At 41.6% G+C, this 22,435-nt stretch overlaps 1 protein-coding gene across 1 annotated transcript in view; it reads right to left on the minus strand.

Moving 5' to 3' along the window:
- Window positions 1-22,435, minus strand: part of LOC137376080 (protein diaphanous homolog 1-like) — a 443,374-nt gene that overhangs the window by 204,230 nt on the left and 216,709 nt on the right. The window contains exon 18 of the mRNA XM_068044098.1: window positions 16,950-16,958. Within this exon, the coding sequence (XP_067900199.1) occupies window positions 16,950-16,958 (9 nt within the window). The remainder of the gene's footprint in view (window positions 1-16,949; window positions 16,959-22,435) is intronic.

Raw genomic sequence — 22,435 nt, forward strand, 5'->3', positions numbered from 1 at the left:
TTATTTTAAAAAGTTCTCAATATTTACCACATACCTGTGATTAGGGCTACGTTTACACACACTGTATAATGAGGTTAATACCAGCCAGTTGACCATTTCTTTGCACTCAGCTTCCTCCTCTTATTTTCTGAGATTTGTATAGTTCAAGAGGTGCAACCAACCCTCCAGTACTTCCTCTGCCTGCATTCGTCATCTGAGAGTTTAGCAAGTGCATTGCTTTGGGTGATTTGATCATGGCGGACACCATACTTCAGTTCCAACTCTGTCCTAATACGCACACGGCCCCACAGCAAGCAAGGGATGGAAAACATCACAGTTATACGTTCCCAGGCATGAGTGTCCTGAACCAAACTGTTCTATCCCCAGCTAAGGCTGACCAATTTGGCATGGACCAAGGATTCAATGTGGAACCATCTTAGTTTGCATGTTTCTGCAACACATCATGTCCTGCATTTACAATCCAGGCCAGTGGGGATTTGACAGTTGCATTGTTAAACGGATGTATAAATGTGAAGATAGAGATTAACAAAAATATAGATTGGTTTCATGACAGACACTAATTGATCTAGAAAGACAGATTGGTCTAGGTTCAGAATTGTGGATGGATGGATGCGGAATATTTTGGTCACAAATCACCATTTTCTCCATGGAATGAAAGGAAGAGGCCTGTAGAGAAGTGTCTGTGTTACAGGACGGCAATGTCCACGTAGCAGTTCACTGCACTTACACTGCAGAAACCGATTCCCTGATCCTGATGGTAAGAATTGTGTCCACAACTCTGCCATAGGGATACGTAGGCCAGTTTTAGCAGTATAAACACAAGTAATCAGATGCTTGCTGCCAACCTGAACTCTGGGATCATCAACAGTAAGCATGCCAGAGCAGACCACCAGCACGCCATGATAGTGGAGACTACTAGCTGACGTCAGCTACCGTTATCTCAAAAGGCTCATTATGCGATCTGAAGATCAGCACCCAGAATAAAATTCTGCGCCAATCTGCCGTTGCAACTCATTTCCTGAAGCAGTACCATCAGTGTTGCGCTGTTGGTTAATTGCAAATGGAGTAACACTTGGGTTAATAATGCCAATTACTGCACTCGATTGGCATGAGAAAATAAAAAAAATGGCAGGAAAAATCAGCAATTCCCTGACTAAGTGCTCCCTGACTGACAAATTGGTGACATCAATTGAGTACATCTGTTCTCTTTATGTCTCTGCCTTCCAAAACTGTGGATAAAGGATTAGCGCAGAAGCACTGTTCACAGGGGAAAAAAAGGCTTTTTACCCCATTGAAAAGGATGACAAAAGCAGAGAAATATTTAAGCAGAAAGGATCTTTTCAACTCTCCTCACTCCAACATTTTTCTTCCATAAGTGATTATAACTCAGACTGACTTTCATGAAAACATTTTTTTACAGCACCAGTTTTCTATAAAGATCAGCTGTCCCCATCACTACATCACTCTTACATTCCCAATGGAGCCATTTAACCTGAACAGACCCTGACTGCTACCCAGATGCTGCTCAACTTGGCAGGAGACTAACGCACTGAATATAGAGTTTAACAAAAGCAGCAGTCCAGAAAATATGTTTATTGAAATCAGACTGCATTGTTCCAATAGGTTTGGGAATAGGTTAAGTTGTCACCATTTTGTTTTGGTCATGTAACAAACAAAAATAGGACACTTAAAATAATACTGAATAGAAATTCAAGCTTACAACAAATATTTCTACATGACCAAAGAATTGGTCGCATCAATTCCCTCTTCCCCCACCATCACCATGTCCCACATTACCCAAAAATACTCTTCTCATGAGCTAGATTTTTCCTATGGATTGAAGAATACATTTTATGTAGTAGGCTAGTGTGGAGCTTGGAACATAATCAAGGGACTATTATGACACATGCTCATGATTTTATGATGCTGATAAAATAATGACAGTCCTGCAGCTTTTGCTCAAAATGCAAGCGCTTCAGGGCAGTGTTAACCTGATGTAGGATTTGACATATAACAGAAGAGCATGTTCCCTAAGACAGTACCAGGAAGAAGGATAATTTAAACCATCTTTGTCTCTCTCTCAGTGGCCCAGCGTTTGATCCAATCCAGATTATATATTATCATTTTATATTTAACTTCCAAGATTGGTAGGCTATATTCTAAGCATTTATATCATTTTTCATTTGAGGCTATGCTACCCAATTTGTGAATGGGAACATCCTTTCCTCCCCTCCTCCTCCTATATTCTTTTCCAGTTGTTGCTCTAGACTATAACGCGTGACCAAATTTAGGTTATGCATCCTACCTCCTGACTCTAATGGCACTCTTGACCGACCATAGTGCCCTCTTTTTCAGCCATAATAGCCTCTTCCTGTTCCAGAAGCACAACAGGAGGCAGTCTATACTGATAATTTGAAGCTTTTATCGTGTGGGCAAATCCTACATGCCTCTGAGTTACAGACACCTGCATAAACACAGTAGTTCAATCAGCAACTTTGTTTTCTGGCTGTTGGACTTTCTCCTATGGCTCAGACTACAAGTACGAGGCAGTGTGCGAGAAACTGTCTTGATGGCCTCGATGAGTGAACTGGTTACTCAGCTGTTGGCCTATCCCTCCAACAGCAGTGTTAACAATTGCCTCTAGAGCCAGTTGGGAAACCTCTCTCTTTAGATGGGTTTACAATGACAATGCAAATATGCACGATCTAGTTTGACTCCCTGTGCTCCATGGTGTTGCACAGATTCTTACTGCACAGGAGCCAGCCATTCAGCTGTCCAATTTAGTCCCACCACCCAGCTTTTTCCCCCACAACCCTACAAATTAGCCCTCTTAAAGTAAATGTTTAATGGCATTTGCTATTCAAGTTTGAGCTTGGCTTAGTTGGCAAAAATTTACCCTTTGAATCAAAATTGGCTTTGCAAAATTGGTGCGCATAAAAATATTTTTTTGAACTCATTAAGCACTCAAGAGGCTTGGTGCATGGAAAGTAACTAAATTAAATGTTGCAGTCAGTAATATAATGCCTTAATTATCGAAGACGTTCTCTTGTGGGCTTACCCTCAATTATTTGCACAAAAAAATATTTCACAAAAAAAAAAATCTAAAAACTGAAATAGACAAACGTGTGACAGAGAATCATAGAAACTCACAGCACAGGAGGCCATTCAGCCGCTGAAGCCTGTGTCTTTGAAAGAGCAGTCGTGTTCAGTGTTGCACCCCCATTTTTGTCCATAATTCTATAGGTTTCTTATCCTCAACTCCCTTTTAAAATTACTTAATCAGCTTCCACCACCTTTTCAGGTAGAACTTCCCAGATCCAGACAACTCTCTGAGATGTGACCTTTCTACACCACATCTCAGAAAAGCAATTAAGAGACAGATGTGTCAGTCAGCCAACAATGAGTTTTAAAGATTTTTTTTTAATTACTAAGAAAGCAACATATCTCACATGAATATTCAAGGCTTGAGAGCCTATTGGGCCCTAACCTCGAGTATACACTGAATATTGCTTTAAACCGCCTACCATAACCCTTACCCTACATTAAAGCTCAAGAGTAATTAATTTCATTCACTATTTTCATGCCATAGATCTTCCGAAGTTCACATTACTGTTCTGGGAATTACAAACCAGACCCACGATGAACAAAAGCAACCACAAAACAGGTTTTTTATGTACAGCATTTTCCAATAAACTGAAAAGCTGTCAGCTTGATGTACTTTGGGTGAAAACATGTTGATGTAACCTTCAAAAGGAACATGGTTCAAACAACATGCACTAGGCATATATATCATGCTGTCTGCATAATTCAGTTTTGTTTTAACCATCATTCCCCAACATTTATCCTCTTCACGGGTGTACTAACAGTGAAAAGATGAAAGTTAACAAAAATTATATTCAGGTGCTAAAAACAGATGCTAAAATGAATTGGCACTTAAGAAAAAAATTGCAAGTTACAAGAGATACCATTGTGGAGTCTCTGAATAACAGTATAAATAAGTAGCATATAAATAATATTTTTTAATCATAGAATTTTCTTAACCACATTTTAATATGATAGCAGACTCCAATTAACTGCCATCCAAAATGCAGAATTTGGAATGCAAAAACAAGAGATGACAACTCAAGACAGATGCATGCAAAAGAACAAGTCATTCCAAACATGGAGTTGATGATCCATCTCGACCTCCTCCTGAAATCCCCAGCATCACAGATGCCAGACTTCAGCCAATTCGATTCACTCCGCACGATATCAAGAAACAACTGAAGGCACTGGATACTGCAAAGGCTATGGGCTCTGACAATATTCCGGCAATAGTACTGAAGACTTGTGCTCCAGAACTAGCCGCGCCCCTAGCCAAGCTGTTCCAGTACAGATACAACACTGGCAGCTACCCTGCAATGCGGAAAATTGCCCAGGTATGTCCTGTACACAAAAAGCAGGAAAAGTCCAACCCGGCCAATTACCGCCCCATCAGTCTACTCTCAATCATCAGTAAAGTGATGGAAGGTATCGTCAACAGTGCTATCAAGCGGCACTTGCTTTACAATAACCTGCTCAGTGACACTAAATTCGGATTCTGCCAGGGCCATTCAGCTCCTGACCTCATTACAGCCTTGGTTCAAACATGAACAAAAGAGGTGAACTCAAAAGGTGAGGTGAGAGTTGCTGCCCTTGACATCAAGGCAGTATTTGACTGAGTATGGCATCAAGGAGCCCGAGCGAAACTGAAGTCAATGGCAATTGGGGGAAAACCCTCCACTGGTTGGAGTCATACCTAACACAAAGGAAGATGGTTGTGTTTGATGGAGGTCAATCATCTCAGCTCCAGGACATCACTCCAGTAGTTCCTCAGAGTAGTGTCCTAGGCCCAACCATCTTCAGCTGCTTCATCAATGACCTTCCTTCAATCATAAGGTCAGAAGTGGGGATGTTCGCTGATGATTGCACAATGTTCAGCACCATTCGCAACTCCTCAGATACTGAAGCAGTCAGTGCAGAAATGCAGCAAGACCTGGACAATATTCAGGCTTGGGCTGATAAGTGGCAAGTAACATTCGCGCTACACATTGCCAGGCAATGACCATTTCCAACAAGAGAGAATGTAACCACCTCCCCTTGACATTCAATGGCATTACCATCGCTGAATCCCCCACTATCAACATCCTAGGGGTTATCATTGACTAGAAACTGAACTGGAGTAGCAATATGGAGTAACTCACCTCCTGACTCCCCAGTGCCTGTCCACCATCTTCAAGGCACAAATCAGGAGTGTGATGGAATATTCTCCACTTGCCTGGATGGATGCAGCTCCAACAACACTCAAGAAGCTCGACACCATCCAGGACAAAGCAGCCCGCTTGATTGGCACCCCATTCACAAACATTCACTCCCTCCACCAGCGAAGCACAGAGGCAGCAGTGTGATGCACAGCACCAACGCACCAAGGCTCCTTAGACAGCATCTTCCAAACCCGTGACCTCTACCAAGTAGAAGGACAAGTTCAGCAAATGCATGGAAACACCACCTGCAAGTTCCCCTCCAAGTCACACACCATCCTGACTTGGAACTATATCACCTTCACGGCTGCTGGGTCAAAATCCTGGAACACCCTTCCTAACAGCAAAGTGGGCGTCCTTACCTCACATGGACTGCAGCGGTTCAAGAAGGCAGCTCACCACCACCACCTTCTCAAGGGCAATTAGGGATGGGCAATAAATGCTAGCCTAGCCAGTGACGCCCACATTCCATGAATGAATAGAAAAAAAAAATCACTGCTTCAAGCTCCACTCCAGGGACATGAGCACAAAATCTAGGCTGACACTCCAGTGCAGTGCAGGGAGTGCTACACTGCTAGAACTGTTAATTTTCAGAGGAGATGTTGAACCACAGCCCTATCTGCCTTCTCAGCTGGGTGTAAATGATTCCATACTGCTATTTTGATGATGATAAGTGGAGTTTTTCCCCTTTTGAAGAGTAGAACTGACCTGGCCAGTGTTTATCTCCGCCCCAACATCACAACAGACTGCATTAGATTGTGGGATCTTGCTGTGTGAAAATTGGCTGCTGTGTTTCCTACATTACTACAGTGATTACACTTCAACAAAGTATTAATTGACTGTAAAATGCCACTGCTCAAGAATTACTGATAAATGCAGCATGTCGGAGAGAAAAGGCAGTAACAACTTGCATTTTTAAGAAATGCTGAGATTTATACTATCGCCCAAACTGCGACTGCTTGGAACTTGTACCTGATCAGCAATTCTTTTACAGATCTAAGCGTTAAATCTCATTCATCAACAGAATTTGCGCTACATGGGCACTGTGTCTTATTTATTGTCCTACTATAGTTCTTCAGTTAATGTTTATACGTACTCAAATGGCCTATGGTTCGGTGCTGGATTTTTCAACACACATTCAAATCTGCTGCTAAAAGCTCTTGCCCAGTAATCCCCTAAAAGTCAGTGTGAACAGGCTCCAGTCTACTCAGCTGCTAAAGAGTCATTAACAGAAATCCTTTGTAAATCACTTGCCCCTGCCTGTAGGAGCTTCACACCATGGACCTTGTACTGTACAGCAGTCGTGGGCATTGTACCTACGGCCTACTTCTAAGAGCTGGTTGTGGGAAACTTTGATTTTAAAGCTATAGCAGAGTTTCTGCAAATTATAAGGAGGAAGTTACATAAACTGGGCTTGCATTTCCAAGAATATAGGTTAAGGGTAATTAGTCTTAGCTTTTTATAATTTTGAAAGGAATTGAGAGAGAGAGAGAGAAAAACTTTTTCTGCTGGTTGGGGGGTGGGGAGGTGGTAGAGTATAGGACAAGGGGACATAACCTTAATATAAGAGCCAGTGCTAGTTAGGAAAAATAGAAGTGCAGAACTCTCTCCCACTAAAAGCAACAGATCCTAGCTCAAATTAATAACTTCAAATCTGAGATTGATAGATGTTTGCTGGTCAGAAGGGATATGCAGCCATGGCAGGTAAATCAAGTCAGGATATGGATCAGCCACGATCTCACTGAATGGCATAAACAGGCTCGAGGGCCTGAATGGGCTACTCTCCTCTGTCCCTTCAAAATCTATTTATATTTACTTTCAAATGCATTTTGATTTGCACTAAGCTCTAGGAAAATTTCTAGATTGTGTAAATCCATAGTATAATTTTGTGGAAGCTGAATGAGGCACTACTTGAAAACTACAGGGGGCATTTCGTGAAGTGTTAGTATTAAAAGTGCAATTTGTCTAAATATAAATAAGCAAACCAAGTTGCAGATACATTTCCTGTGTATTTAAGATAGTTTAGTACAAACTGGTGCTCCAAAGAATGTTCAAGACAAGGAGAACATAGATTAACAGGACCAAAACCGTACAGGAGATTATAAAAATTGCACTGTCTGACTGACTTAATTTCAAATATATGTGGACCGAGTAAATTGTAATTGGGACAATGAGCTCAATTTTAGTATCCGTCGCAATAGTGGTGCACTTCTGAATTATTTCCACCCAGACACTGCTGTTTTATTTGGCGAGTGAACTTGGCACATTAAGTCCTAAGCTTGTTTGCAAATTAATATTTGAATGCAAAGATATGGCCAGATTACTGAATTATCGTGGTAATGGAATTGCTTTAGGCCGGAAATGGACTTGCTTTAGGCCAATTCATAAGATTAGATGTGAAATTTTAATAAATTAAACCTTTCAATGACTATTTTTTTAAAGCATTGTATATGTACTTTATTTACATCCTGATAATTTATAAATCTGAATCAAAGGAAGGTTTTGGCCTGGGCTCCTACAATGGATCGATATCCACTGACCTCTTGCAAAAAAGAGAGCATTTTTGGCACTGAATAGAGAGGATCATGATCATAGAATCACATAGGATAGAGAAGGCCAACAGTCTCATCATGCCTGTGCCGTCTCTTTGAAAGAGTTACCTAATTAGTCCCGTAGCCCTGCAAATCTTTTTTTTAAGTATTTATCCAATTCCCACTTTGAAAGTTGCTACTGAATTTGCTTCCACAATCCTTTCAGGCAGTGCATTTGTTCCAGATTATCATAACTTACTGCATAAAAAAATTCTCATCTCCCCTCTATTACCTTTGTCAATTATCTTAAATCTGTCTCTTCTCGTTACTGATTCTCTTGCCACTGGAAACAGTTTCTCCTTATTTAACAATACTTTCACGATGTTCAGCACCTCTATTAAATCTCCTAATCTTTTCTGCTCTAAGAAGAGCAAACCCAACTTCTCTAGTCTCTCCAAATAATTGACGTTTCTTATTTCTGGTACGATTCTAGTAAAACTCCTCTGCATCCTCGGAAGTCTTGAAATCCTTGAAAGTGTGGTTCCCAGAATTGAACACAATACTCAAACTGAGGCCTAACCTGTTATTTATAAAGTTTTAGCATAACTTCCTTGCTTTTGTACTCTAAGTCTCTGTATATAAAGCCCAAGAGTCCACATGTATGTTTAACAGCCTTATCCACTTTACCTGCTTCCTTCAAAAAATTCCTCAGGTCTCACTGTTCTTGCATCCCACTTAAAATAGTACCATTTAGTTTTTAATGCCTTATTCCTCATTCTTCCTTCCAAAATGTATTATTTCAGACTTCTGTGATGTCCTTCACTGTCAACAAGCCCAACACTTCAAAATTTAGAAAGCTCTCTAGGGTGAGGAGCTGGAAGACTGCCAATGCGCATGAGAATATCTTTCAACAAGAGGCTTGTTGGGAAAATGAAAAAAAACATAGCTTATTGACTGATGGCTCCTGTTCCACTGCAAGTGGCCTCACCATGCTGGATTCTCATTAATGACCATCAACTGATTGCTCTCAAACCACAGCAGGCAATCAATCAACATTTGTCAGAAATTATATCATCGCAAATGCAACCATTAGTAAAGAAAAATCTATGTAAACATTAGCTAGAAATCCTGGAACAAGAATGATCAGTGGGGGACACAAAAAGTCCAAGAGGCTTCATCTGAATCATTGAACAAACCACCTGACAAGCAACAAAATTACCTCATCATCACACAATTCAGCATTATAAAAGCACTAAGGGTGTTGAAAGCACCCAAGATCTGTTCCATTACCAACACTGCCTGTTTTGATAGCCATTGGCCTGGCAAATTGTGCATTCCTGCACTCGAACATTTTCTGACAGAAATAATGGATTGTGATGCCTTTTATTCCCAAAGTGCTGTTTTCAAGATTGCTATGTTCTGGAAATGTTAGACTTGCAATTTAAGCTCCATTTTTAAATTCTATTTCTCTCCCTTGATGACCTCAGTTAGATCAGTGAATCATGAGGTGTGGTAACGATCTATGCACAGCTCAGGAAAGACCCTGGTTTGATTCCTATCGTGTGATGTGGCTGATTCAATCCAGTGATCCCCTGCTGGTGTTAAACTTGGATCACCAGGAGCCTCTAAGTCAGAAGATTGTGGATTCAAGCCCTTCTGTGGAGACTTGAGAACATAACTTAAGTTGACAATTCAGTGCTGCACTGTCAGAGGTGCTGACCTTCGGATGAGTTAAACAAGGTCTGCCCTCTCAGGCGGACATAAAAGTTTCCATGGCACTATTTGAACAGGAGCAGAGAAATTCTCCCCAGTGTCCTGGCCAATACTTATCCCTCCACCAACCCATCACTGAAACTCAGATTATCTGGTCGTTATCTCATTGCTGTTTGTGGAACCCCACCGTGCACAAACTAGGTGCCATATTCCCTTAGATTGCAAGTGACTACCCTTCTAAACTACTTACACAAAGGCAAAATACTGCAGATGCTGGAAATCTGAAATGAAAGTTCTGATGAAAGGTCACTGACTTGAAATGTTAACTCCGTTTCTCCCTCCACAGATGCTGCCTGACATGCAGAATATTTCCAGGATTTGCTGCCAATACTTCTAAAGTATTTTATTGGCTATAAAGCAGTTTGGGATATCCTGTGGTCATGAAAGACGTTACATGCATGCAAGTTTTTTCCTGCTTCCTTTTGCTAGGAGTGATTGCATCTGGATAGTACTGAGCTCATTTGTGATATCTTCCATTGACAAAACTAGTTACTGCTACTCACTGTCCAGACCTGTACACGAAGAACACCTGCGCATACAAGGTAAAGGAGAGCAGAAAGTATTAACTGAGCCAAACCTTAGTATGAGTCACAGCTTTCACAAGGAATAAGGGGAAAGAACTAGATGGAAAATTGAAGGAGAAAAAAAAACAATTAAACAATTATTAGAAAGTGCTGACATTCTTAATGTCTACAGAAATAATGAAGATATTTCCACAAACACAACAATTCAGTTGTGTGTGTTAATTCAACTCCCTCACACTCTGTCAAAAGGTAACTTATACAAGCCAATCATGTCATCTGTACTGAAACAGAAAAATAATAAGGAGTGATTTCGCAAAACTATATATATGGATGTTGAAGTTTTCTTTTTTTAGGATATGATGTACACTAACTGCTGAGCTACCCTATGATTTATACCCCAAAATAAAACAAAAGAAACCTCCCATTCATCTTAAAGACTGTGATTACCATGATGTTTTTGATGCCATTACCTTTAGAGCTCTCGGTCAATTATTTGGTTTTGAATTAGAACAAAACTACTAGTCAGAATGAGCCATTTGATCCTAATCAAGATAGCAGGTTTAACAGCCAATCTCAGATGTGCATTTAAACTTTGTATTATAACATCTCAGAAATTTAAGAGGAGTGGCAATTTTTCTTATTTTAAGTTAGGATTATTTTAAACTTTTGAACTAAAGAAAAAAAATTGTGGCTTCACAAGGATTTAAATCATTGTATTGAAAGCCAAGAAAACGTTTATTATAGAGCAAGCACAATAAACTTACCATAAATAAATCCACCCAAAAAGTTCTAACTTCTGAACTGGTTTAAATTCAACAAAACTCATCAGAAGCAATGACCACAAACCAGAGGCAATTCCAGAGAAATGTGGGCCTAGCCAGCATAGATGACAGGCATAGTCTGCATGTTGAATCTATAGTATTGCACCATGGCAGTCAATACCCCAATTACCACATTACTATTGCACAGCTCTCCCCAACAGACTTTGGCTCCTTTGTATCATTGGCATATACATCTCATTATAATGATGCACACGCACACATACAAAAAAGTATAAAAGCAAGTCCATAGATTAAGCAAACAGGTAAAATCTGAGGAGATTTTTGCAAAGCAATGCCAGTAGATTAAATGGAACGGCTTGTGAAACTGGTCTAAAGTGAAAATAGTCACTCAAATTCAGAGCCCAGATTAAAGTTCCAGGATTCAGGATAAATAAAAGACAAGACCACTCAGAAACTGAAACACTGACTTTATTCAATCTAGGATGAAGTAATAAGGGAGTAAAAATTCCCCCAATCATGATGTGAAGTGACACTTAAGTGCACTTGCGAAGATTACCTTTATGCTATTTCTCACAAGCAAGTCATCAAAGACTAATGTAACTAAAAATGAATTAGTGGAAATTTTCAAAGCTCATTTGAGATATTACTACGCATAGCAACTATAGGAATTCTCTCCCGAGTGTATCCAAATTTTATGAGCAGCCCTTCAGTAGAATCACTGAATTAATGCATTCAGTTAATTTGATTAACTATGACTTTCTCCCTATGTAAACATCATTATATCGCCATCGGTTGCTTATTCTACCATTTCAAACTGAACTGGCAGAGGAAAACTGTATGAAAGCACTTTTTAACCACTGCCATTGAATTTCATATTTTAGTAATTTCCTGTGCAACTGAAGAATTAACAACATAGGAACTCGAGTAGGCCATTCAGTCCCTTGAGCATGCTCTGCACCTCAATTTCATTTAACCTTTTAGCTCCATACCCTTACCTAACAAAAATATATTTATCTCACTCTTGAAAGCTCCACAGCACTTTGAGGGTAAAAATTCCAGATTTGTGTTCAAAATTACATGTCACAGAATACATAGACCAGGGATTTTCTCTAAGCTTGCAGTATTAATTATTAAAACAGTAGAATTAGTGAAAAGACAGTCTTGTTCATTGTTCCAATTACATCACCTTCCTTAAATGACAGAATAGTCAGTAAACCAGGGCAGAGTAAATAAGGGAAAAATCAGAGGCAGTATAACTTCGGGGAATTTTTGTGGTTCGAATGCAGGTCTTATAAATTTCCTCCTTTCCACATCATGCATAATCTCATCATTGGACTATTTCTCCAGCTATTTGCAGCAAAGGAAGCAAAAATTAAGTTAGGAATTTGTCAATACTGGTATATTTTGCGAGGTGTTACTCATGAGAAGGGGAGCAGATGCAAAAGGGTCAGGAAATATTCCTCGATTGGTTGTCAGATGGGCAGGAATTTGGTATATGAATGAGATAAATTTGTTGAATGAAGGAAGTCACACAAGAATGTATGTAATTAACTTTGTTCCATCTTACTCATCTGACAAGGAGCACTTTATTCTTGATCTGGACCTTAGGCCTACAGCCTAGTCTGATCTGTAAAATACTCTCTTAAACTTTGAATGTATGAGGACTACTTCAAATGGTACCATGACAAACTTTTTTTTTTGATATGGGTGTCGCTGGCAAGGCAGCATTCATTCCCATGCCTAATTGCTCGAGAAGCTGGCTTCCTGAGTACAACTGAGTGGCTTGCTAGACTATTTCAGAGGGCAGTTAAGAGTCAACAACATCGCTGTGTGTCTGGAATCAGATAGCTCAGACCAGGCAAGGGTAGCAGGTTTCCTTCCCAAAAGGGCATTAGTGAACAAGATGGGTTCTCGCAACAAGCCAGTAGCTTCATGGTCACCAGTGATGCAAGCTTTGTACTGCAGATTTATTTAATTAACTGAACTTCAATTCTCCAGCTACTGTGATGAGATCTGAACCCATGTTTCTGGATCATTAGTCAATTCCTCTGGATTACCAGTCTAGTAGCACAACCATCATGCTACTATAGCCCCATTGGGTAGGTGCAAATTGCTTGTTAAAACTGCTGCAAGGTGGGAGTGGAATGGGAGGAGTGCAGAGAGAGGCAGAAAGAGCATGCACAAAGGAGAATCTGGAGTATTAAATGGGAAGGGAACAGGGAAGAGCAAGATAATCTGGAGGGGAAGGGAAGACAGGACACCAATTGGAAATGGTGGGCAGGTGGGGGAAAGGGAGTAGTCATAACCCAAGATGCCCATCCATAGAGACCTAATGCCAGATAAGTGATAGCGGGGAGGAAGGGATGGTAGCAGGACTGAAATGTCAACCAGCAGAGGGTGTGGAAATGGCTGGTGGATAAGAGAGGCACGGTAGCTGGCCTGAAAAGTTTCTCAGTTGCGGGAAGGTGCTAGAGGGCAGGTTTTAGGCAGACCAAAAGGGGAGAGCCAACACCATTGGGGACTGGATAAAGACAGTGCATTGGCAAGCAATGGTGCACCCAGGTCCTTGGAGATGGAGTGAGCGATGCAACATTAATGGGACCATCAGCCCAACATCTGCCACTGAGTAAATGTTCCCTCTGCGAGCTAGGCCTATAGCAGGGAAGAAGGGAATGCAGTGTTGCATCCATTCAATAATTTTAATTTAATTGCTGGTATTCCACACAGAGTGCCGATCTGTGCTTCTGCACAGCGGTGGCAGGAGAAACAGGACGGAGAGCAAGTCAAAAAGTAGGCCAATAAAAGACTTGGGAGAAGGAGGGAAGCTAATTCCATGAACTGGTTCAAATCATCTCAGTGATTCAGTATTCCCTGTCCCCCATTTCCTTTCCCTCCCCATCTCTCTCAACAATTTGGATCATCCAGTGCTTTGTGCAAACAACAGAGCAGAAAGAATACTTAGAAAAATAATTTATTTCCCCCCCCCCATTCACAGGAAAAAGAAACCGATTGGGATGATCAAAACAGATCATATTTCGGTTATCAGGTTTGTGAAAATACATAGAAATAAATGTGTTAAATTACAATTTGAAGTTGCCGTTACAAAGAGCAGCAAAGTCCACACAGACCAAGATATTTGTACTTTAAATACGAAACATGTATAGGTTGTCTTCAGAAATAATATCCCTGGATACGCTGCTTCGTTTTGATAGACGACATACTGAACTTTGCAGTCAAATACATGCAGACTGTGGTAACTGCTAACACTGTCTGACCTTAGTGAACAATAAGCTCTCTGTCACAAGCTGGCAACATAGAGCTGCATTTAAGTGCATATTATAAATCTTACTGAAAATGTGTATGGATCCTTAGGGATTGTGGAATTCTGTCGAAGACAGTTCAAATGCAATAGTTTCGCCTCCACAGAGAGAGCAGACATGCAGGCGGCTCTGAAAACAGTGAGGGGGTTTGCCCTAGTTTTAAATACAGGGCACTCAGTGAAGAAACTACTGAAATGCCACAAGTGTCAGAAATTCATGGACATAGTATCAACCCCACTGATATACTAAACCCTTCTTGTCTCCTTCCAAATACAGCATCCCCGACTTCCTCAGGATGCAGGTCAATTTAGTGCTAAATGTTTAACAAACCTACCTCATGGATTGAACACTACTGGATTCTTTCCAAAACACAATAAACTAAATTCTCTCAATTTCTTTACAACCTAGGCCGATAAATTACACTGTTATATCACACAAACTATTATTAATGAGCCATGTGAAATTCCTCTATTTGACATTTTAAGAAGTGTTAATAAGTTTATTTTAAATAGAACAATGCCTCTTCAAATAACAGCAAAGAAAATTTGACCAGAACAATGATCAGTGTGAAATTTTAGTGTGATTTCCAGGGTGTACTGTTAAATTGAATCAAAGATGTTGGGCTGAAATTTACAGGCCATCTGACGCCGGGGGGTATGGTGGGAAAATTCTTCCGGGAGAGGCTCGCCATGACCCACGATAACGGGAAGGCAGCACCACATTTTATCACTGGTGATGAGGCCTCAGTGCGGCGGCAGAGCCTTCACTTGCGTATTATAATGAATGCAAATAAATGTTAAATAGCAACCTGGACTGGGCAGCCATCCCACGGCGATATTTGGCCGGAGGTCCCGCGCTGTCGGATCCCCGTTTGGGGAACCGAAGTGAGACGGTGGTGGGGAGGGGGAAGGAGTGCAATTCTCAGGGCGGAGCGGGTGAATCTGGGAGAGCTATTGTTATTGGTTGCGGGGATGACAGAAAGGGGTTGAGGGTCAAAGGTGAAGTCGGTGGTGGGGGGTGGGGGAGAGTTCAGAATATCAGAAGGCTTTTTGGGGGGGATATGTCAAATTATTGAATGAAGACTCAGTTGGAGGGGTGGGAGAGGGGAACCATAGTAAAATTACAAGTATTCTGCAGTTGTCTTGGAAACGGGATCTTTAAATGAGACAATAGGACCTGAAGCCCTTTAAAAATGGCACCGGACACCATTGCCGGGGACGGAATGGCCGCCCCCGTCTACATCATCAGGGCGGTCGCTCTACCCCCTCCATTTTAGTGAGCTCCCGCGCGAAATATCGTGGGGCTCAGCGACGGCGTTACCGCGCAGGAAGAACTCCGACATCAGAGCACACCGCCACGATCTGTGGTGTGCTCATAAAATTCAGCCCATTGTGTGACAAAGATGACAACAAGTTTGTACTCAGATTTGGAATCGCAGTGGGATATTACAATGTTAGTACAAACCAGCTTCAAATGTAAAAAATAAACCCTCCTTCTTGTCCCAAAATCACAAACCAACAAGCTTGAAAAACAGAATCCATCATGGTTACAGCTGTCTTGGAGTACATTCACACTCCACAAGTTATGTAGCGGTGCAAAATTCAAAGTTGTTTTGTTGCCAAACTAAATGCCGAATGTAAAATGAGTGCCCTCCCCTTCAACGAATCTCCCTCTCCTTGGTAATCTCAGGTTGGACCCCAATAACCAGATCTGGCCATATTTATGCTATAAATACAGCATCAGAATGATGCAAAACCACCCACATCACAGCTATAGTTGTAATACAAAATGCAGACTGATTCTCCAAAAAATAAATATAACTTTTGATATTAGTTTTCACCTTTAAATAAATACTAAACTCACCACAAACCTGCAGGTATAATATTCAACAAAACCATAATAAAATTGATGTCATTACAGGCATCTCCTCAGTAGCCAACTTTTCTTCTTTGAAGATGACGAGAGGAACAAAATAATTTTGATAAAAGTCTGGATTAATTTATTGTCATTTAAACTTCACCATTTTGTGCAAACCAAAATTGCAGTGGAACACTTAAAGTAAAGGGTTCCAAATGAATGTTCATCTTTAAGGTCACAGTGAGTGTTCAATATATATATATATATATATAAAATATATATATTATAACCAGGAACACAATGGAATTTCAGCCAGTCAAGCCATCCCCTTTACTCAAGACTCAGATACTTCCTGTTTAAACTATTGGCCGGGGTGGACAACACAAGTTATTAAATGGCAGCTTATCGCATCATCAATCCAGTATAGACTTCAAAGCAAAATCCATAAAGTCAAGATGAAAAATATGAAGGACGCATTCATAAATCAGATAATCCCTAGAGGACTAGAAAACAATTAAAACTGACTTACTTTGTCCCAGCTTCCTCCTACATTAAGTAAACTCAGAGTGGAGCTTCTCGCAACTTTCTTTTCAGCTCTTGTGCCCACTTGTTCAATCAAATCAGTATTCTTTTTGGCTATTTGCACATTTTAAGTTTTTTTAAACATTTGCAAAGTCATCTTTTTCATAATTACAATTTTAAAAAAAATGACAGACCAGCAGTATGAAAAACGCCTTTATTTAATACATGTTCAGTGATGCGCTCATGGTGCAGGGAACTGCTTTTGTCTGCTGAAGAAACTACCAACCCAATGTGTTTGAGGGACCAAAAAAGTATCTGGATACAATCAGTTATGAAAAAGAAAGAAAATCCATTCTCTTACCTTTACTAGCTGCACGGTTCACAGTTGGAGAAATTCAAAGAGGGAAAAAAAAAGAAAATCATCATCAGTACCAAGACAGAATAACGTTAAACATATTAAACACCAACCTGCAGGATTACAATGATTTAAGTTGGAGGATTACAGCTGTCACAAATATGATAATGTGCTGGATATGGTAGAGGACTTGGAACCCAGTGGCTGAGTGTTCAAAAACCACAACACTGAGTTTTAAACTAGTAACTTGTGCACTAGCATCAGAAAAACAATGACCCAAACTGTTCAATTGTCATAAAATCCAAAGTGATTCATGAATGCCATCACCCCTACTCCAACCAATGCATCCACTATCTCTGCAGTCACTTCTTTTAAGACCCTAGGATGCAGGTCATCAGGCCCAGGAGACTTGTTAGCCTTTGGTCCTATTAGTTTTCCTCGTACTTTTTCTCCAGTGATGGTGATTGCTTTAAGTTCCTCCCTCCCTTTTGCCTCTTGATTTTCTGATATTCTCGGGATGCTTTTTGGGCCTTCTACTGTGAAAACAGATACATAATACCTGTTCAAAGTCTCTGGCATTTTCTTATTTCCCATTATTAATTCCCCAATCTCATCCACTGAGGGACCAACACTTACCTTAGCTACTCTCTTCCTTTCTGTATATTTGTAGAAGCTTTTTCTGTGTGTTTTTGCTAGTTTACTCTCATACTCTAATTTCTTTTTTTTTTAAAGTCATCCATTGCTGGTTTCTAAAATTTTCCCAATCTTCTAGTCTACCAATCTTTGCAGCATTGTACGTCTTTTCTTTCAATTTGATACTGTCCTTAACTTTATTAGTTTGCCACGGATGGTGCATCCTTCTCAAGAGTCTTTCTTTCGAAATGGAATACATCTTCATTGAAAGTTATGAAGTATTTCCTTCAATGTCTGCCACTGCTTCTCTACTGCCTCACCTGTTAACTAATCTCCCCAGTCCACTTTAGTCAACTCTGTCTTCAAACCCTTGTAATTGCCTTTAAGTTTAAGACACTAGTTTAAGACCAAAACTTCTCACTCTCAAACTGAATGTGAAATTCTATCATGTTATGATCACTCTTGCCTGGAGGATCCTTTACTAAGAGGTCATTTATTAATCTCATTTTATTACACATTGCCAGGTCTAAAATGGTCTGCTCCCGGTTTGCTTCCAGAATGCACTGTTCTAAGAAACTGTCCCGAATATACTATGAACTCATCCTCCAGGCTACCTTTGCCAATTTGATTAGTTCAATCTATAAGATGATTAAAATTGCCCACGATTATTGCAGTACCTTCCTTGCAAGCCTTTATTTCTTGATTTATATTTTGTCCTACAGTGCAGCTACTGTTAGGGGGTCTATAAACTACTCGCACCAGTGACTTCTTTTTCCTTTGCTATTTTTTATCTCCACCGAAACTGATTTTACATCTTGATCTTCTCAGCCAAGATCATTTCTCACTCTTGTACTGATCTCAGCCTTTATTAACAGAGCTACCCCACCTCCTGTTCCTTTCTTCAGAATCACAGAATAATTACAGTGCAGGAGGCAGCCACTCGGCCCATCTTGTCTGCACCGGCTCTCCAAATGAGCAACTTACCTAGTGCCATTCCCCTGCCTTTTCCCCATAACCCTGCACATTCGTCCTTTTCCGATAAGTCTAATTACCTTTGCAATGTCTCGATTGAACCTGCCTGCACCACATTCTCAGGCAGTGCATTCCAGACCTTAACCACTCGCTGTGTGAACAAGTTTTTCCTCATGTCACTTCTGCTTCTTTTGCCAAATACTTTAAATCTGTGCTCTCTCATTCTCAATCCTTTCAGAAGTGGGAACAGTTTCTCCCTATCTACTCTGTCCAGACCCCTCATGATTTTGAATACCTCTATTAAATCACCTCTCAGCCTTCTCTTCTCCAAGGAAAACAGTCCCAACTTCTCCAATCTATCTTCATATCAGAAGTTCCTCATCCCTGGAACCGTTCTTGTGATTCTTTTCTGCACTCTCTGCAATGCTTTCAGATCTTTCCTAAAGTGCGGTGCCCAGAACTGGACGCAACACACCAGCTGAGGTCAAACTAGTATCTTACACAAGTTCAACATAACCTCCTTGCTCTTGGACTCTATGCCCCTATTAATAAAGCCTAAGATACTGTATGCTTTATTAATCCTCAAACTGTAGGAAAGTGCCTAAGAAAGAGAAAGGTTTGAGTTTTTTTGTGAAAGACTTCCTATCCTTCCGAAATGTCAAATAACCGTGAATATTTAGTTCCCAGCCTTGGTCACCTTGCAACCAGGTCCCTTTAATGGCCATCATATCATACCCATTTATTTCTATTTATGCTATCAATTCACCCATCTTGTTAAGAATTTTGCGTGCATTCATATAAAGTACCTTTAATTCTTTTACCATTTTCCCCTATTCTGACCTTATTTGCTGGTGCACTCATATGTTTGTACGCTCTGCCTTTTCCTGTCACTGACCTCATCTCCTCTGGAGATCTTCCCCCTACAGCTTCCAACCTCATAGTCCCGCAACCCCGGACAGCCCGCTTCCACCTCCTTCCCAAAATCCACAAACGGGACTGTCCCGGCAGACCCATTGTGTCAGCCTGCTCCTGCCCCACTGAACTCATTTCTTCCTATCTAGACTCTATCTTTTCTCCGCTGGTCCAGTCTCTTCCCACCTACATCCGTGACTCTTCTGATGCCCTACGTCATTTTGGCAATTTCCAGTTTCCTGGTCCCAACCGCCTCCTCTTCACTATGGACGTCCAATCGCTCTACACCTCCATCCTCCACCAGGGTGGTTTGAGGGCTCTCCGCTTCTTCCTGGAACAGAGGCCCAACCAGTCCCCATCCACCACCACCCTCCTCCACCTGGCTGAACTTGTTCTCACATTGAACAACTTCTCCTTCAACTCCACGCACTTCCTTCAAGTAAAAGGTGTCGCTTTGGGTACCCGCATGGGTCCTGTCTTTTTGTGGGATATGTCGAGCATTCTTTGTTCCAGTCCTACTCAGGCCCCCTCCCCCAACTCTTTTTCCGGTACATTGGAGACTGTATTGGTGCAGTTTCCTGCTCCCGCCCCGAACTGGAAAACTTTATCAACTTTGCTTCCAATTTCCACCCTTCTCACTTTTACATGGTCCATCTCTGACACTTCCCTTCCCTCCCTCAACTTCTCTGTCTCCATCTCTGGGGAAAGGTTGTCTACTAATATCCATTATAAGCCCACCGACTCTCACAGCTACCTCGACTACACTTCTTTACACCCTACCTCCTGTAAGGACTCCATTCCATTCTCCCAGTTTCTCCATCTTCGACGCATCTGCTCTGATGATGCTACCTTCCATGACGGTGCTTCTGATATGACCTCCTTTTTCCTCAACCGAGGATTCCCCCCCACTGTTGTTGACAGGGCCCTCAACCGTGTCCAGCCCATTTCCTGTACCTCTGCCCTCAACCCTTCCCCTCCCTCCCAGAACCGTGACAGGGTTCCCCTTGTCCTCACTTTCCACCCCATCAGCCTCCATATCCAAAGGATCATCCTCCGCCATTCCCGCCACCTCCAGCGTGATGCCACTACCAAACGCATCTTCCCCTCCCTTTCCCTGTCAGCATTCCGAAGGGATCGTTCCCTCCGCGACACCCTGGTCCACTCCTCCATTACCCCCACCACCCCGTCCCCGTCTCATGGCACCTTCCCCTGCAATCGCAGGTGGTTTAATACCTGCCCATTTACCTCCCCTCTCCTCACTATCCCAGGCCCCAAACACTACTTTCAGGTGAAGCAGCGATTTACTTGTACTTCTTTCAATGCAGTATACTGTATTCGCTGCTCACGATGTGGTCTCCTCTACATTGGGGAGACCAAGTGCAGACTGGATGACCGTTTGGCGGAACACCTCCGCTCGGTCTGCAAGCAGGACCCTGAGCTTCCGGTTGCTTGCCATTTCAACACTCCCCCCTGCTCTCATGCTCACATCTCTGTCCTGGGATTGCTGCAGTGTTCCAGTGAACATCAACGCAAGCTCGAGGAACAGCATCTCATCTACCGATTAGGCACACTACAGCCTGCCGGACTGAACATTAAGTTCAATAATTTCAGAGCATGACATCCCCCCATTTTACTTTCATTTTTAGTTGTTTTTTCCTTTTTCTTCGTTTTTTCTTTTGTACATTTTTTACAACCCTTTTTCTGCATTTATTTCATTTCATCTTAGTTTGTTCAGTTTGCTTACCCACTGTTTTTTTTCATGTTTGCACTTGCTGCTGTTCAATATTCAGTCTGTTAACACCTATTCTGTACTAATGCTTTGTCTTTCAACACACCATTAACATATTGTTTGCCTTTGCTCCGTGACCTTTTGGTCAGCTATGTGGCCTTGTCCAATCTACACCTCTCCTTTGTTATCTCTTGCCCCACCCCCACCTCACTTGCTTATAACCCGTGACATTTTTAATATTTGTCAGTTCCGAAGAAGGGTCACTGACCCGAAACGTTAACTCTGCATCTCTTTCCACAGATGCTGCCAGACCTGCTGAGTGGTTCCAGCATTTCTTGTTTTTATTTCTGGTTATCATGACCCGTTTCACTACCCGACACCGTTGTCTTGTCCTTTCTCATTAACTTTCTAAATTTCTCCTCACCTGAACCCTCCTCCCTGCGATTTAGATTAAAGACATCTTTACAGCCCGAGTTATATGATTTGCGAGGACCCTGATCCCAGCGCAGTTCAGGTGAAGGCCGGCCTAACGGTACAGCTCCCTTTTTCCCCAGTACTGGTGCCAGAGCCCCATGAATCGAAATCCATTTCTCCCACACCAATCTTTCAATTTTCTGATCTTATTTACCACTACCCCAATTTGCTCGTGGCCCAGGTAGTAATCCAGAGATTACCACCTTTATAGTTGTGCTTTTTATTTTAACCCCGAGCTGTTCATACTCCCTCAGCAGAACCTCTTTCAAAGTCCTACCTATGTCACTGGTAAGCACATGGACCACAACTACTGGTTAATTTCCCTCCTACTCCAATTTCCTCTCTAGCGCCAAGGAAATGTCCTTAACCTTTGCACCGGACAGGCAACACAGCCTTCGGGAATCACGCTGCGGGCTGCAGAGAACAGTATCAACCCCAATAACTATACTGTCCCCGATTACAATCCTTTTCATTCCCCCCACTTGAATGCCCCCCTGCACCATGGTGCTGTGGTCAGTTTGTTCAGCCTCTCTGCAGTCCTGCTCTCATCCACACAAGCTACAAGAACCTCAAACCTGTTGAACAAGTGCAAGGGTTGAGGTTCCTCCATTGCTACCTTCTGGACCCCCATACCTGCCTCACTTGTAGTCTCACCCTCCTGTCCCTGATAACAGACAGTGTGACAGACCACATGAAAACAACAGTGTGTGTGGCAGGGCAGACAGTTACTTTTGGTACAAGTATTCTTGTAATAAACTACTTTAAGTCCAAA

The sequence above is a fragment of the Heterodontus francisci genome, chromosome 12, assembly GCF_036365525.1.
Source record: "Heterodontus francisci isolate sHetFra1 chromosome 12, sHetFra1.hap1, whole genome shotgun sequence".
Classification (NCBI taxonomy): domain Eukaryota; kingdom Metazoa; phylum Chordata; class Chondrichthyes; order Heterodontiformes; family Heterodontidae; genus Heterodontus; species Heterodontus francisci.